This window comes from Toxotes jaculatrix, chromosome 2 (assembly GCF_017976425.1).
Source record: "Toxotes jaculatrix isolate fToxJac2 chromosome 2, fToxJac2.pri, whole genome shotgun sequence".
NCBI classification, from domain to species: Eukaryota; Metazoa; Chordata; class Actinopteri; family Toxotidae; genus Toxotes; species Toxotes jaculatrix.
In genome coordinates, this window is record NC_054395.1 from 23306526 (window position 1) to 23321764 (window position 15239).

The window sequence follows — 15239 nt, forward strand, 5'->3', positions numbered from 1 at the left end:
AGCGTCATACTGCCGTGTCAAAATTTGCCAAATAAGTCATATTTTAGTAAGAACTCAAAATGTTATATAAAATGTAGTAGTATAGTAAGGCTTGAAGCTACGGCCAAAAAAAGTCATACTTTAGTAAGGACTCAAAATGTCATTAAAAAGGTCACAGTATAGTAAGGCTTCGAAATAGGCCATCAATGTCTTCTGAACCATGACAAAACATTTTAAATGTATCAGATTTTGTCCTCTTCTCTCTCCTGCCCTTCTCCCCAGAGAAGCACAGCAGTATACAGCAACAGAAAAGACATGGGCCCCTCCCAGCAGGGGGCGCTATGAGTGTATCATCAAATGAGCATATACATCAGTTGAGAGTTTGAAAGTCATCCTGACTGTAAAGTTTGTTCAACATTGGATGAAGTATGTGTGAGATACAGCCACAAATATATCCATTTCCTGTGTGTTGACGAAGGGTCATTTTCGTGGCGGTGCCACGGGCAGACAGTTTTCTCGTCTCGACGTGATGCATTTGTGTACTGATTTTCAAGTCCGTAGGTCTTACGGTGAGAGTCAAACAAGAATTTTCGTTAGGGGACAATTTTGAGCAAAGTTTGGTGACTTTTTGAGCATGTTCAGGGGGTCAAATTAGCTGACAAAGCTGCGGAAGAAAAATAAAAGAGGAGAATAATAATAATCCCTTCAGTTACAATAAGGCTTCGCACAAATTTCGTGCTCGAGTGTCACGCGGTTGTGACGCATATTTGAGCGACAAAAAAACTAAAAAGCTTTATTTTAATGTTACAAGAACACCATAATCTTCAAATTTAGAATTACATTAAAGACGAACGTACTAAAACAAAAATACATTTTAATTAAATACTCATTCTTTATTTTCCAAAGTCACAGGGAGCCACAGCAGAGGGATGAAAGAGCCAAATGCGGCTCTGGAGCCGCGGGTTGCCGACCCCTGGTCTATGGCTACAACCAGCAGCACATTAGCAAGCTCTAGGTGGATTTTGTTGCCTTTGGGCAAAGCCAGGCTACTAGTTTCCTGCTTTTCCAATTTTTATGCCAAGCCTCTCTATCTTCATATTTACTTTATGGTATTATCAGCATCAACTTTTTGTCATCTAAGCCTCTGCTAGAAAGCAAATATATCTCCCAGTTTGTCAAACTATTCTCTTTCCCAAACACCATAAAACTTATTTTATAAGGCAGGTGATATTCTATAGTTTTGTTATTGTCAACAAATCCCATAATCAAAACGTTTCTCAGTGTTTTGACTTCACCTGCTCTTAGATCCAAAGCCCATTCATTCCTGCTGAAGACATAAATCTTTATAAAACGGTAAACAAACACAGTTTCTTTAAAATAAATAAATAAATAATAACCTAAAACAGCTGGGCATCATAGTTGGTAGAAAACTTTTCTCAAACAGAAATAGTGTATTTGTTGGGGACTATTTTCAGCCGCAGTGGTGCTCCTCTGATTTCCAACAACAGGACAGTATATGTGGGATCTATTCAAAATAAACTACAATGCCCAGGTTCATCATAACAAAGGGACATGTCACCCAGGACAAAGATGTGGCTCTCTGATGTCTTTTGTTAATACTTTTGGGACAAGAATGAAGGTCTGCAGCACAAAGGCATAATCTATGTTTATCTGGATTTGGCCACACTGAAAACACTTAATAGTCACATCAGTTCATTGCTGGTTTCGGTCTTTTTCATGAGATTTGTCGACCATAAGTAAACTGTAAATTACCTACAGATGTGTCCTTTAACTGTCTTCGTTTAGCTCAGGGCTCTGGAGGTGGAGTCACACTGTGGTTTATCAGTTGTGATGTCGAGAACAGAAGACAGTGGAAGATAAATGGATGTGTCAGTTTTAACTATGTTTCTTATCAAGCACGAGCAATAGTCTTGGGTGGGGTGAACCCTGTCTTACCCAAACAACGCTTTCCTTAACTACATCTCCCTACATACCTCGAACTAATGCAATCTATCACAGCATTATTTTTCTCAAAGCACATTTGCCACTGTGAGCTACTGCCGTTCATGATTCATTTTCACTCAAAACTCACTGAGGTACACAGAGCTAATTCTAATTTTAGATGTGAGAGTCTGTTCTGTGCTCTTTTTGCCATCTTCTGGTCAAAATTATTTATTGCAGCTTACACTTTTCTCCTTGCCTGTGAAAAAGTGCAAAGGTTAAAGGAACAAAAATGACTCAAACCTTTTATCAATATTTTATGTTTATTATCATTGAAATTTTATTGAAACGCCTTCTGCTCCCAGTTAGGATCAAATAATAAAAGGAGACTCAATGTAAAGCTTGCACAGCCGATCTGCAGTGAACAGATCTATTATCAAAGCCTGGGATACAACATTTCCTTTGGATCGTGCTGGTTCAGAACAAAAAAAAGCAGATGGTTTATGTAAAAATGAATATCATAGCAAATACCACAGTGAGGGGAGGAGAAATGATCGTGTCTTAAAAATTGATGACAAAATGAACACAGTTAATGGTACGAAACAGGAGAGCGGTAATGAAAATAAAACAAAATAAAAAGTACTGTATCTGTAATCTTGTATCACACACATACACACATATACACACTCACTTGCAAACACACTCATACGTACGGGCAGGCACACACACAAGCACACGCTCACTCTCACGCACACACTTTCACGCACACGTACTGCAGAGGTATCCACACACACAAACACAAACCCACAGATAAAATGTAGTGATTGAAAATAGTGAAACCCTGGTAAACTCTAATGGTATCATACATCCACGTCTTGTGTCTGAAGTGCAGAAAACAAAATGAACCTAAAAAAGAAAAAACTAAAATGGAGATAAATTCAGATGAATAATGAAAAGCATGCCCATCTTCACTGGTCTAACCCAACTTGAAATGACCACAAACCCAGAGTGATGAACTCTTTACCCTACCCAAACCCCAGTCCCCACCCCTCTACTCCACTCTCATGCCCTCTTACCCTTACACCCACATCCCCGCCTCACCCTCATCCTGCCCTTGGTCTCCCCTCTCTGCCCCGCCTCCCCAAACCTTTCTGCTCCATTTCAGGGTTTCCATGCTCCTTTGTGTCACAGATGAAGGCCTGGCTGGGAAGAGGAGGTGGACTGACAGTGGGGGGGGGGTTGAGGTTGCTGCTGGTTCAGATTCTGGTCACCACTTATCAAAAACACAATGTCCAGTTCAGAATACAGAGTGAGGACCTGGGGGGTAGAGGAGTCTTGTTGTGTGTTGAGGTTGAAGGTTGTGAACCTGTATGTGTATCGGTTTTTACATTGGCACTGGGAGAATAATGTTACATGTTAGTCTAGATGTAAGTATTTGGGTTAGTCTTGTGCGATGGTGTGTAAAGACATGGGTGGTGGTGGGGCAGTGGAGGTGGGGTTGACGTAGCTCAGGGCCTTGTCCCTCATCCCTCAGCCCCAGTTGGAGAAGGGGGCAGGGGCAGGTTTATAGGGCTTGTGTCTTGAGCTCGATGGGCTCCCCACGGGTGTCCTGCTGGGTCTCGCTCTCAGGAGGCCGACTGCCCTTCAGTGTGGCCAGGCGCTCAGACAGACCCCTCATGCGTGGGAACAGCATGAAATCATACAGGAGGGCACCCATGGCACCTCCTATCATAGGCCCAACCCAGTACACCTGCCGGCAACAAACATCAGTGTTAATATTTATCAGGCCACACAGTGGTCAGTCTTTTATGATTCCTGCTGGTAGTAAAGTGAGAGCTGAGGGAGGGGATTGATTGCTTCAGTGTGATTTTAGGTCTTACCCAGTGGTTGATGAAGTTTCTGAAGAGCACAGCAGGGGCAAAGGACCGAGCAGGGTTCATTCCAGCACCGGTGTAGTACATCTGAAACACAAAGCACTTGTTACTGCATTGTGCAGTAAAATATTTATACTTATTTTGTGTGTATCTGAATGAATTTGCCACTGTTTTTCCATGTGTCTCACCCCCATGAGATGTCCAATGGTAACAGAGAAACCAATGGAGAGGGCAGCAGATCCCAAACGTCCGTTTCTCCTCTCATCGGTCACGGCAAAGATGCACACCACAAGCTGCATGGTGAGGAAGACCTCCACAGTGGTGGCCATTCCCAAGCTGATGCCAGGCTGAAGCTGGAAATGCACAAATGGACAAAAAATATTTTACTTTACATTACTGGGGTTGAGAAAAGAGTTTCTTGAGATGATTATAAATACCATATTAGTTTTTCAGTTATTTTATAATGATATACTGAACCTGAACTGATATTATCAGTGAAATCCTCCTTTACCAAATTCAACAAAATCCTAAACTCTAATAAATATATGCCATGACACCCCAAAAACTTCCATATCCTTACCATGTTCATCGCCATGTTGCCTCTCATGTTACCAGGCGTGACCCCGTACAGCACAGCAGCCCCAGCTACAGCACCCAGGCACTGGGCGCAAATGTAGAAAATGGCGCGGAAAAGAGACATCTGCGAGCCGACAAGGTAGGCAAAGGTGACGGCAGGGTTGATGTGGCCGCCGCTGATGTGGCCAATGGACTGGATGAGAGTGGCAGCTGCCAGCCCGAAGCACAGGGCCACGTGAAGGACATGATGAGGCCCGGTGGTCCAGCGCAGGGCAGCACCCATGCCAAAAAATACGAAGAACATGGTCCCAAAGAACTCTGCGAAGACCGCCCGCCAAAAATTCATGGACCGGAACTCCCACATGGTGACTGTTCACTTGAGGCTCTCCACCAGATGAAGAAAATTTTAAAAAATAAAAATAAATCAGGAAGAGTCTAAAAAAGGTAAAAGCGTACCTTTTAGGTCCTCTTCAAATGCCAAAAATAACCAAAAAAAAGGATCTTCCTTTTGTAGTCAGCTAACTCAGCTGACCACAAACACTCAGAGAGTCAGTGATAAAACAGGATTTGAGAACGTCAATAGACGAATCCACTCAACAGGTCTTTACCAAGCTGTGAACTGGGCTGTTCAAGTCAACTCTGCGTTCGCTTGCCACCTCTGTCCACCTCTCTCAAAGACATAGGTGTGAGATAATGTGGGAGGGTGGGGTGGAGATCTCAGGTGGGATGAGTTGTCAAGAGGAGGTGGGCATCAATGCTAAAGGGGTTTTTCTAAAGTAGAGACGGGGATAGACAGAGTGTCCGGTGGACCTTTTAGCCTCTCTGACGGAGGGGAGAGGGCCAGACAGGGGCTTTATAATACCCCCCCAGGGGCCCCAGGTGACGCCATAATCCCCCTGTAAGGCCAAGGGCGGGGGACAGCAGTGCGGGACATCCTAAATCAAACAAACTTAACCCCTCTGTTGCCCCCCCCCCCCCCCCATGACAAACCGAGGCCAAAAGTGGCAGTTTATTTGAGAAGAGAAACAGATTAAGTGAGAAAGAGTGAAAATCCAATACTTTTAATTGGAGGTAAAGAGAAAAAGAGGACAGGAAGGATTGTCTCTTATATTCAGGAAGAGTAGGAAACTAGGAGGAACCGCCACAGTGAAGAGCAGCTGGAGTTGAGAGGAGAACGTTTTCTTTGGGGCATATGTCATCTGTTGACATATCATAACTGTCATAATCAGGGGACACAAATGCTGATGGAAAAGGACAGAAAACACACATGCGTGCACAAAGACATGACCACAACACACACACACATACACGCACACACGCGCAGATAATACAGTTGGGGCCCCGGACGGAAGTGCCCAAAGCTAACAGCGCTGAACTGACCCATACACTGAAATGCCTGACCCTGTAAAACCATTGTCTGTAACAAGCATGTGAGCTACGTATGGACAGAGACAAGACAAAAATACATGTTAAACTGAAACACAGAAGCAACAGCTGTCAAAGAATTGTCTTAAATCTGCCACGCTAAATGTTATGCCAAAATGCTAAAGCTATGGCATAATTTCAGGATCACATTTCTTGCCTCTGTTTACTGCTCTGGAGACAGTTACACCACCAACCACTGTTGATGATAATCGGTTATCTGTAAGAGGAGAAAGAGAAAAGTCTCTTTCTGGTGGCAAGGGTCATTGCTGAGGCCTGTGATTGCAAACACTAAAACCTGAACTTGACATTGCCTCAGAGCTCAGAACCTTCACTGGCACTGCTGCAGAGCTAACACCATGTGGTGGAGACATAAGAAATAAATGAAGCAATTGTGCAAAGGAGAAAAACAACAATGCAAAGGGGAAACAGTTAAAATGAAACTGAGTATGGAAACACTGAGAGCCGTGAGGACAAACCAACAATTATTTACATCACAGCAGTCTGCGTCCTCTCTTGTGACAGGGGCTTCTAGGAGGTGCTTGGCAGAGGTTTGCAACATGTATTTGCCTGTGTGTGTGTATGTGTTGCAGGAGGATGTACAACCAAAGCCCTGAATGTTCCCCGTGTGTGTGGAGCTGGGTAAAGGGAGAGGTGCAGTTAGTGCAGCAGGGTGGGATGTGGGGGGGACAGTGGGGTTACTGAGAAGCACCGGGGCATCGCGCTGACCGGTCGAGAGCCATCACTGTAGAGGGAGGTGAGGTGGGTGGGTGGGTCGGGGCGAGTTGGAAGGGGGGGTTGATGAAAGCAGAACGCTGAGCTTGTTGTTTTAACTCCCTTTTATACATGTTAGAAAGAACACACACAATGCAAAATGCTGGCAGCACCGTGGCAGTTATAGCTATTGTGCATGTTATGTGTGTGTCTGTGTGTGTGTAGTTTATTGTAGACCACTGGGTGCATGTTTGAGTTTGTGTGCACTGTGCACGTGTGTGTTCAAATTATTCTGCCATAGTGATACTGACTGCTAACATGGTTTTATTTTAGAAGTGCAGTCAAAATAAAAGTGTAATAAAATTTACAGTGTATTTCACCTCAAATATTGATATTAATACACAATAAATGGAATATTTATTATGTTAAAGGCTGACCTTAAAGGACAGGGGTTTTTTTGTAAATTGAGTGAACTGACCTTTCAAAATATATTTTAAGACAAGACAAATATGGCAACTTACACCAAAAACATGCAAATATGAATAGAGCTTTCATGAAAGCAAAAATGTTGTCTCTCAAACACGAGTACGCTCATTTTATCCTTTTCAAATTACAAAGCTTATTTCCACTGAAGGTGTTCTTTCTGTAGAGCCATTACAGAGGTATGAAGGTCCACTTGATTGTGAATAGAAGCCCTCGGAGAAGAGACAGACACTAACAAGCACAAACATGAGAGAGATGTTGGGCCGATTGAGAGGCTCATTGAACCTGCAGTGCTGGGCAAGGACCTTTTTAGCATTTCAAAGCATTCACAAACACGGGATGCAACTGAAAATGGTGAACATGAGGGTGTTTTTCAGCAGGATTTCAATGAGTCTCCATTATATATTCTAATGATGTGCAAATGTGAAAGCAAAAATACTGAATCTCACAATATTGGCTACACTTTACATACAATCTTGACAGGCAGCTAAGACCTTAAAGGTCACATTCAGCCCCTTTAAAATGCAGCCTCACCAACGATTTCTCTCCACGTGCAGTAAAAAGCAAAAGGGAAACAAGTTTAGCTCATTTTAGCCAGATTTTTACATTTTAGACATTATCCAGGAGGTGCTGGCAGTGTTTCAATAGACAGGCACTGAAAAGGTAAACAGTAAAGTTACAGGTCAGACAGGTAAACTATGAGCTGAAACTCACCATAAAGCTCTTTAAAGTTGAGGGGAGGCGGGAATTAATGAATCCTTTTTGTGCTACCCTCTATGTTTTCTCTGTTTTGCTGGTTATTTGGTTGATCATCCTCTACTATAATTTATAAAATACCACTATTATTTAGTGTACCTTTTACTCCATCATATTTTTATGATGATTGTTGTAAACCTGCTTTGATTCCACAGACAATTTATAAAATGTGTCTGTTTTTAGGCTGAAATCTTTTATTACCAAAATACTGACTAATCTTTTTTTGGGGGCGAGGGGTTTCATTAATAAAGTTAATACATCAGTAATTTAACTCTCAGGATGGGAGCCATTATTCACTATTAGTATTTTTGTATTTGACTCAGGAGTCCACTTTAGTGCTAAGATTTTTTTACTTTTAAAACTAGGGCCTTTTACTTACAATGGAAAAAATGTTTTATGCTACAGTTATTTGGCAGACTTGGTAATGAATTGTTTTGCCTAATCAGCTACAGGTGCCTCGAAATTCTTTATCCAGACGTCAGATTTGTTATATTGTTTATATTGAATGTATGAGGGCAAGAAAAAGTGAGCTTCTTCTAAGTCACAAACATATACAAACACAATATGCTTAAGTGAATAGTACACAAACTATTATAATCTTTCCTGTCTTTATTGAACACACTCATTAAACATTCACAGTGCTGGTGTAAAAAGAAAGTCAGTCCCAGGAATTTAGTAACTGGTCAAATGTCCTTTGGCATCAATAACCTCAAACAACTGCTTGTAGTAGCTGTGGATCAGAACCTTCACAGAGTTCAGGGGGAATTTTTGACCACTCTTGGTCAAGAGTGCCTCAGCCATACTGGTTTCAGGTCTGAGCTCTGACTGGGCCCCTCCAAAAAGCAAATTTTCTTCATTTGAAGTCATTGTGCAGTCGATTTTCTTCCACATTTAGGAAGATGATCAACATGCTCCATGCAACCACGCACCATGATTTGTGTATCGTAGACTCGTGAGCAGAAATGTCAGCCAGCTTCAGTGATTCCTTCAAGCCTTTAGCTGTTACACTGAGCTTCACTTTTGCCTCACTGGGTCTTAGCTGGGTGAAGTAGGCGCCCCACTGTACGACAGTGGAGCTCTCCATTTATAGACAGTTTGTCTCACTGTGGACTGATCAATATCTAAACTCTTTGAGATGACTTTGTAACCTTTTCCAGCTTCACGGAAATCAATAATTCTTGAAGGTAAGTCTTCAGAGATCTATTTTTCGAGATGCATGGTTCACATCAGCTGATGACTCTTGAGAAAAGCAAACTCAAATGGGTTGAGTGCAGTTTAGTAGCTCTAACCCACTCCTGCAATCCAGTTTCATTGACTGGACTCTGGGTTTGCCAACTCCTTATTCCAGTTTCCTTTTTGTGATGTCATTATCCTTAGCTTCACAGACTTTCAGCATACACTGTGAATGTTTGAATGATGGTTTCAATATGGACATGAACAATACAACAATTGGTGTGTCATTAGATGAAATGGATTGTGTTTGTCATTTATTGTAACTTACTTAACTAAGATGAAGATCTGACCATATTTTATGACAAATCTATACATGCTATAGATTTTATAATGCAGATCATTCCAAAGGGCTCACTTACTTTTTCTTGCCCCCCTCATTGGCAGCAACTGTACCATTTTCTGTATTTCAGCATAATGAGTTTTCATATGTGAGAAGTTTAACCATACAGTGCACTCAGCTTCTCCCTTTTATTTGGTCCCCACCACTGCCAAATCTGATCTACATGACTGTGACATAAATGGTACTCTATGCATATCCATAAAACTGTAATATTGCAGAATGTGTGTGTTTCTATGTGTTTTTAAATCATGTGTCCTCAGTTGTTCTCTGGTTTGTTGGCCTGTTTGGCTCTCATGGCGTTCTGTGTGACCGTGGACAGTGATGATCCGGTCATACTGGCCGTCTCCACAATTTCAATATCCTTACAGGTCAGGCACGCCACCAGCTTCTGGCGAGAGGCACTGCGTGCAAAGAAGAACTCGTGGGAAACTCCAGCCAGTACAGCACCAAGCACAGGTCCGATCCAATAAACCTGCAGGTGAGCAAAAGAAAACTAGGTTTAAGTAAGATTTTATAAGTATGGTCCAAAAACATAGTATACCCTGATTATCAGATGGGTTTTACATTTGAGGGAATCAAAAATTTTAAAAATCCAGTGATGTTTAATATACCTTATAATACCTTATAATGTACCTGACCTAATTTATCTTAATATTAACTAACCTCTTGAACAGGCCAAAACCAACAATAAATCGATCCTTATATCAAACGCCGTGTGTGTATTCCATTGTGCCATAGACCTCCATTGTTGTCCTAAATCTATTTGAAACACATGAATGAACCATGCAGTTGCACTGTTTCTTCCAGGGCAGTTGTTAGGATTTTGGAAATACTGCAGTGATGAGTCATCCCATCACACCCCTCACTACCCTCAGAAAATTTAGATCAGAAACAAAACAGGGGAAAAAATGTGATTGTTCATATTTTATTTATTCCGTCAACTTTTCAGTTATACTTTCTGGAAATGTTGTCTTCTTACATGAAGGCTCTCAGTACTGTTTCAAAGCCTTCTCCACACTGCCAGGAATAAAATTCTAGCGTGGAAACTGCTGAAATCTTTGTTTACGAATCATTTTGTTGCCTAAAAGTAGTCAAAATTTAAAACAAAAATGTGTCAAAAAAATGTGTGTAAATTCTGGAATCAGCATATCAGATACTCATCCTGTGTAAATTCCCTGCAGGTTGAAAGTTAAGAAAAAAATTTATTGAGACAGATCAACACATTGTTGGTTTTGTTTTTTCATGGGTTTTGTCATAGAAGACATAGAATATCTCCTGCCTTTTCCCTTAATGTTTATATCAACTTGTCAAATGCACTCAGTAGCAACAATGTCTTGAATTTAATTACTGGATAAATGCTAATGTCTGGCCTTTTAATATCATATGAACATTGACTAAACTGTACAATATTTTATAAAACAGTAGCTCTGGACAGCTGGATGAGTGTTACCATGGAGACAGGTTTGGATTTCTCTCTCACCCAGTGGTTTTCCCAGAAGCCAGTGATGATGGCTGGACCCAGAGAACGTGCAGGATTCATACTCGCACCAGAGAACCGTGCCTGAACGAAAAACAACACATACGAAAATTCATCACGCGTAAAGAGACAGAAGACAACTGAGACAGATTTCATGTGTCTTTCTTATATATCTGAGATGAGTTACATGGTCTTCTCCCAGATCAAAATTAAAACAGTGCAAACCATGGTGAAGGTAACTGTCAACATAAACCATTCCCCACACTCTTTCATCAAATGACTCTGGTGTAAAATACTACTACTACTACTACTACTAATAATAATAATAATAATAATAATAACAATAATTCAACAAGAGAAAAAAATAAGTACAGCTGTAACTCAACATCTCACAACACAAAACTAAGTAGCTGATAAACTAACAGTTCTGACAGAAAGCAAAATGATTCTGTATGAAAGCTCATCTTACCCCTATGAACACCCCAGCAGTGTGTGCTAGTCCAATGGCTAAGTTTCCTGGCTCTGGGCTCTCCCTCCGTCGCTGGTCCTCCACTGAGAACACAGTGAACACCATCTGGAAGGTGCACAAAACCTCTATGCCCAGCGCCTGGGCTGCATTCAACTCTATAGGCACCTGAGTGACGTAAAAGAGGTGTAAGGAGAGAGGAAGCAGAGGAGGACAAGTAAGCAAAAAAAAACAGCAATATTCAGGAAAGATGTCATATCTGTCTGAACTTCATAAGGCGACACAATAATGTTTTGAGAACTGACCCTGTTGACAAAGTGGTCTGCAGTGGTTTTCAGTGGCAGGGCCAGGTAGAGGGCCCCGGCTCCTAAAGATGCCCCCAGACACTGTGCAACCATATAAACAAGGGCCCTGAGAACATCTAGCCTCCGAGTTGCCAACAGAGACAGAGTCACTGCAGGGTTCACCTGATCAGAGAGCACAAACACGCTTTAAAAACAACTAATGAACACAAAAACTCAGAAACTGCCAGAGGTGAAGTATATTTACTCAGGTACTACACTTATTTACAGTTCTGATGTACTTGTACTTTACCTGACTATTTCCAGTTTCTACTGTTTTATACTCCTACTCCACTATACCTCAGAGGGATGTGTTGTACTTTTTACTCGACTGCATTTACGTGACAGCTGTGGTAACTAGTTGCTGTTTTTAAGACTTTACATTAAAAACATATGATTAGCTTGTATATATTGTTACAGATCCTTTGTCACTTGTGACCCCTTACAAAAAGTGTCTGCTTGTAGACCCTTGTCATATTTCAAATGTATATGAGGTGTTAGCAGTTCCACTAGAGACATTTTCTGTATAAACATCTAATTATCCAATCATTTTTAAAAACTAAGATTAAAGACCAAAAAAAAAATGAACATGAATTTGTGCAACAGAATTTTGTTTTGTCCTCTTTCATCCCCAGTTAGTCAGTTCCCAACCACTTATTTTGACCCTTTGGAGGGTTGGAAACAACTGAACTAAACTACCTTACTACATATAACAATTTATTAATGTCATATGTAGTGATACATCAATGACAGGGAACAAGTACTTTTACTTTTGATACTTTGAGTACAATTAGTTAATACTTTTTCTTGTAATGAAGTGACTGCTTTGTCACCACCAACAAGGAGTTTGGTCCGTCAAATTCAGGTCAATCAGAAAAAAGAAAATTAAATTTTAAAATCAATGTGTTACTATGAGATGTTCACCTGTGCCCCACTTATTTCTCCAAAACAGTGCCCCAGTGCAACAATCACCACACCCACTGCCACAGCTGTGTACAGGGGTCCCCCGGGGGCTTCTCCAGGGCCTGGCACAGAGGCACCCAGCACAGCGCTCACCAACACCAGGGTGCCGAGCAGCTCTGCCATCGTGGCTCGCCAGAACTGCCTACTCCGTAGCTCCTCGGAGAAAAGGGGTATAAACAAAGATGGCCTATATTTAGTCCATCAAACATTTTTGTAATGTTAGGTAAATTAAAACAGAAAATCTGTTCAAACCTCAAATAGTGCTGTGTTCCCTCATTTAAAACATAACATTTTGTGATACTTTCACATTGTTTTTATAGTCACACAGTCTAATAGAGGCTTTATATCATGTAGTGATGATTATGTTAATCTATTTACTCCTTAAGACAATCTTTCCACTTCCATCAGAAGCTATAAAAACTGCCAAGGATGATGCAAGTGGTCTTAAACACATTAAACAAGACATATATAACATGTTGTATCACTATCGAACACAAACAAGTCAACTTCATATCAGTAATATGTATTTCAGCACCTCAACTCATTCAATGGTAACATTGAATGAGTCCTACAAATGGAAATCATGAGGAATTTAAACAGCAATGCAATAAAATAAGTTGCTCACCTCACGCCACGTCATTTCAAACTCAGTGAATATTTTGTCCTCAGGTTTTTTTTTTTCTCTGTGGCTCTGTCTGACTATTTCCAGTTTCTACTGCAGGGTCTGAGAGCTTCAGGGTCTCTTTCTATAATCCTCATTAACTTGTAGATGTCTGAGAGGTCCTTTGATGAGCACAGCCTCCTCCCCCTTGGTCTCTCTCTCTCTCTCTCCCCTCACCCCACACCTCAGGCCCTATCAAGTCTTCCTGTGCACAAACTTTACCCAATACAAGCCTTGAAAAATGCCTCTAAGCTTATATGTATAACGCCATATCTTCCCAGTTCTGCTCCAAAAGATTCAATCGACCTTGAGCAATTTAATACAGAGAGCTTTTCACTTATCTTCAAACTGAAGTGATTGTGGCTACTGCAGAGGGCTGCAGGATGTGTGGATAAAAATCAAATACACAGCTGGTGGAAACATTGCAGTGAGGACACAGAATAATACAACCACTTATGGAAAATGAATGAAATAACTTGATCACAATTACAAGCACATGGCCATTTATGGTTAACATGAAGTGCCAGTCAGTAGCATTTTTCAGTTTGAAATGTGATATATAACACAAGAATCAGAGATCAGAAGAGGCCAAATCATCTTTCCAAATTTCAGACAGTCAATCCAACAGCTCAGCCATCAATTCTACCTTAATAAAGAGAATAATGTTCAGTTTTGATCACATCAATTTATATGTTCATTACTGAGGTTCTGGTTGTTACAAGTTGTTTCCCATATTTTGTCCACCACATTTACAAACATGAGTGTCCAGTACAACACCAGCACTAACTACAACCTCAGTGAGAAATGTACGGCTGAATTGACTCCTCTCTGTCAGTGTCAACAAAAACTAAACCTTAATAATAATCTTTCTAAATGTAGAATTTGTGGAAGATCTGTTGTAATGTATTGCATTAAATTGTAAGTGTGTACCTAATAAAATGGCCAGGGAGGGTATATGAAATGGAAAATTGAAAATATTGAGAGACAGAGTAAGAAGATTTGTTGACAATAAGAAGAATATCGATTGTCTTATCCTGTAATGACATGACACATAGTGTACACATACAAATGCATAATATTAACACAACAAAATGGTGTTGTGAACTGTCCTGTTGTCTCCTGTTGGGCTGAACTGCGTTGGCGTGTCCTGAGCACCTGGCACCCATTACTGCAGCCTGATTTTCATATCATTTAAAGCAGAGATGGACCATTAGTGAATAGAGACGACCAAAGCAACAAGAGCAGACCATGTCGTCTGCTTTGAAATTATCCATTGTATCATGCACTGTGTGTCAGCAGGTATATAAATAATGGACATATAAATCTTCATTGTGTCCTCTGACGCTTCAGCTCCAGGACTGAAATTAGCTTTTCAGAAGGTCCAGGTTTGGACTGAGATTGACAGGCTTTGTGTGTTAAACAGCAGAGCAAATAAGTATAGAAAAATAGAAAGGTGAAGGGTACAACCAAATGTAACACTCCCTGCTGTGTTATGTTGACACTATACCCAAAGAGCTCGGATATGATGTCCTCCCACCCTCCGCAAATTACTTGTGAGGTACCGCTCTGATCACCATGGGGACAAACTCTTTCATGATGTTGTTGCCATAGAGCCTATTGTGATGCTGCATACATGGACGCTTTTCATTTTCACTCTTTGACATCAAACAGGCACACACCTTGTGGAGACGTTTTGCAAAAGAGACAGAATTCCTCTGTTTAACTTGAAACTGGGAATATGAATTTGGATATGCTGCAGCTGCTTTGCTATCTGAATATAGATTTTTTTTTTTTTAAAAATACATTGTTTTTTTTATTTTATTTATTACAATATGTTAATTTTAGCAGCAGAATGGAGGCAGCTGACATGATGTTCATGGGGATATGAAGATGTTTAGACTGATTCTCCTGGGCCTTCAATCTGGCAGTCCAAGTCCAGAATGAACTGGTTGGTTTGGGGGGTGGGGGGTGTTGGTGTGCTCCATTATACCATGGATTACCCCCTCCTCTCCA

At 41.0% G+C, this 15239-nt stretch overlaps 2 protein-coding genes and 1 long non-coding RNA gene across 3 annotated transcripts; 1 reads left to right on the top strand and 2 right to left on the bottom strand.

Annotated features, from left to right (window-relative positions):
* Positions 1 to 615: 615 nt before the first annotated feature.
* Positions 616 to 12689, top strand: LOC121192018. Its single transcript, XR_005895166.1, has 3 exons — positions 616 to 724; positions 3323 to 3328; positions 12677 to 12689. It is a non-coding gene; the product is annotated as an uncharacterized LOC121192018 (long non-coding RNA).
* mipb (major intrinsic protein of lens fiber b) lies at positions 3485 to 4734 on the bottom strand. Its single transcript, XM_041053547.1, has 4 exons — positions 4375 to 4734; positions 3983 to 4147; positions 3801 to 3881; positions 3485 to 3670 (listed from the first exon to the last, which is right to left on the bottom strand). Exons 1-4 carry the CDS (start codon positions 4732 to 4734, stop codon positions 3485 to 3487), a joined length of 792 nt encoding a protein of 263 aa, XP_040909481.1.
* LOC121192002 (aquaporin AQPAe.a) lies at positions 9575 to 13205 on the bottom strand. Its single transcript, XM_041053537.1, has 6 exons — positions 13191 to 13205; positions 12527 to 12718; positions 11567 to 11728; positions 11265 to 11429; positions 10799 to 10879; positions 9575 to 9790 (listed from the first exon to the last, which is right to left on the bottom strand). Exons 1-6 carry the CDS (start codon positions 13203 to 13205, stop codon positions 9575 to 9577), a joined length of 831 nt encoding a protein of 276 aa, XP_040909471.1.
* Between the last annotated feature and the right edge of the window lie 2034 nt (positions 13206 to 15239).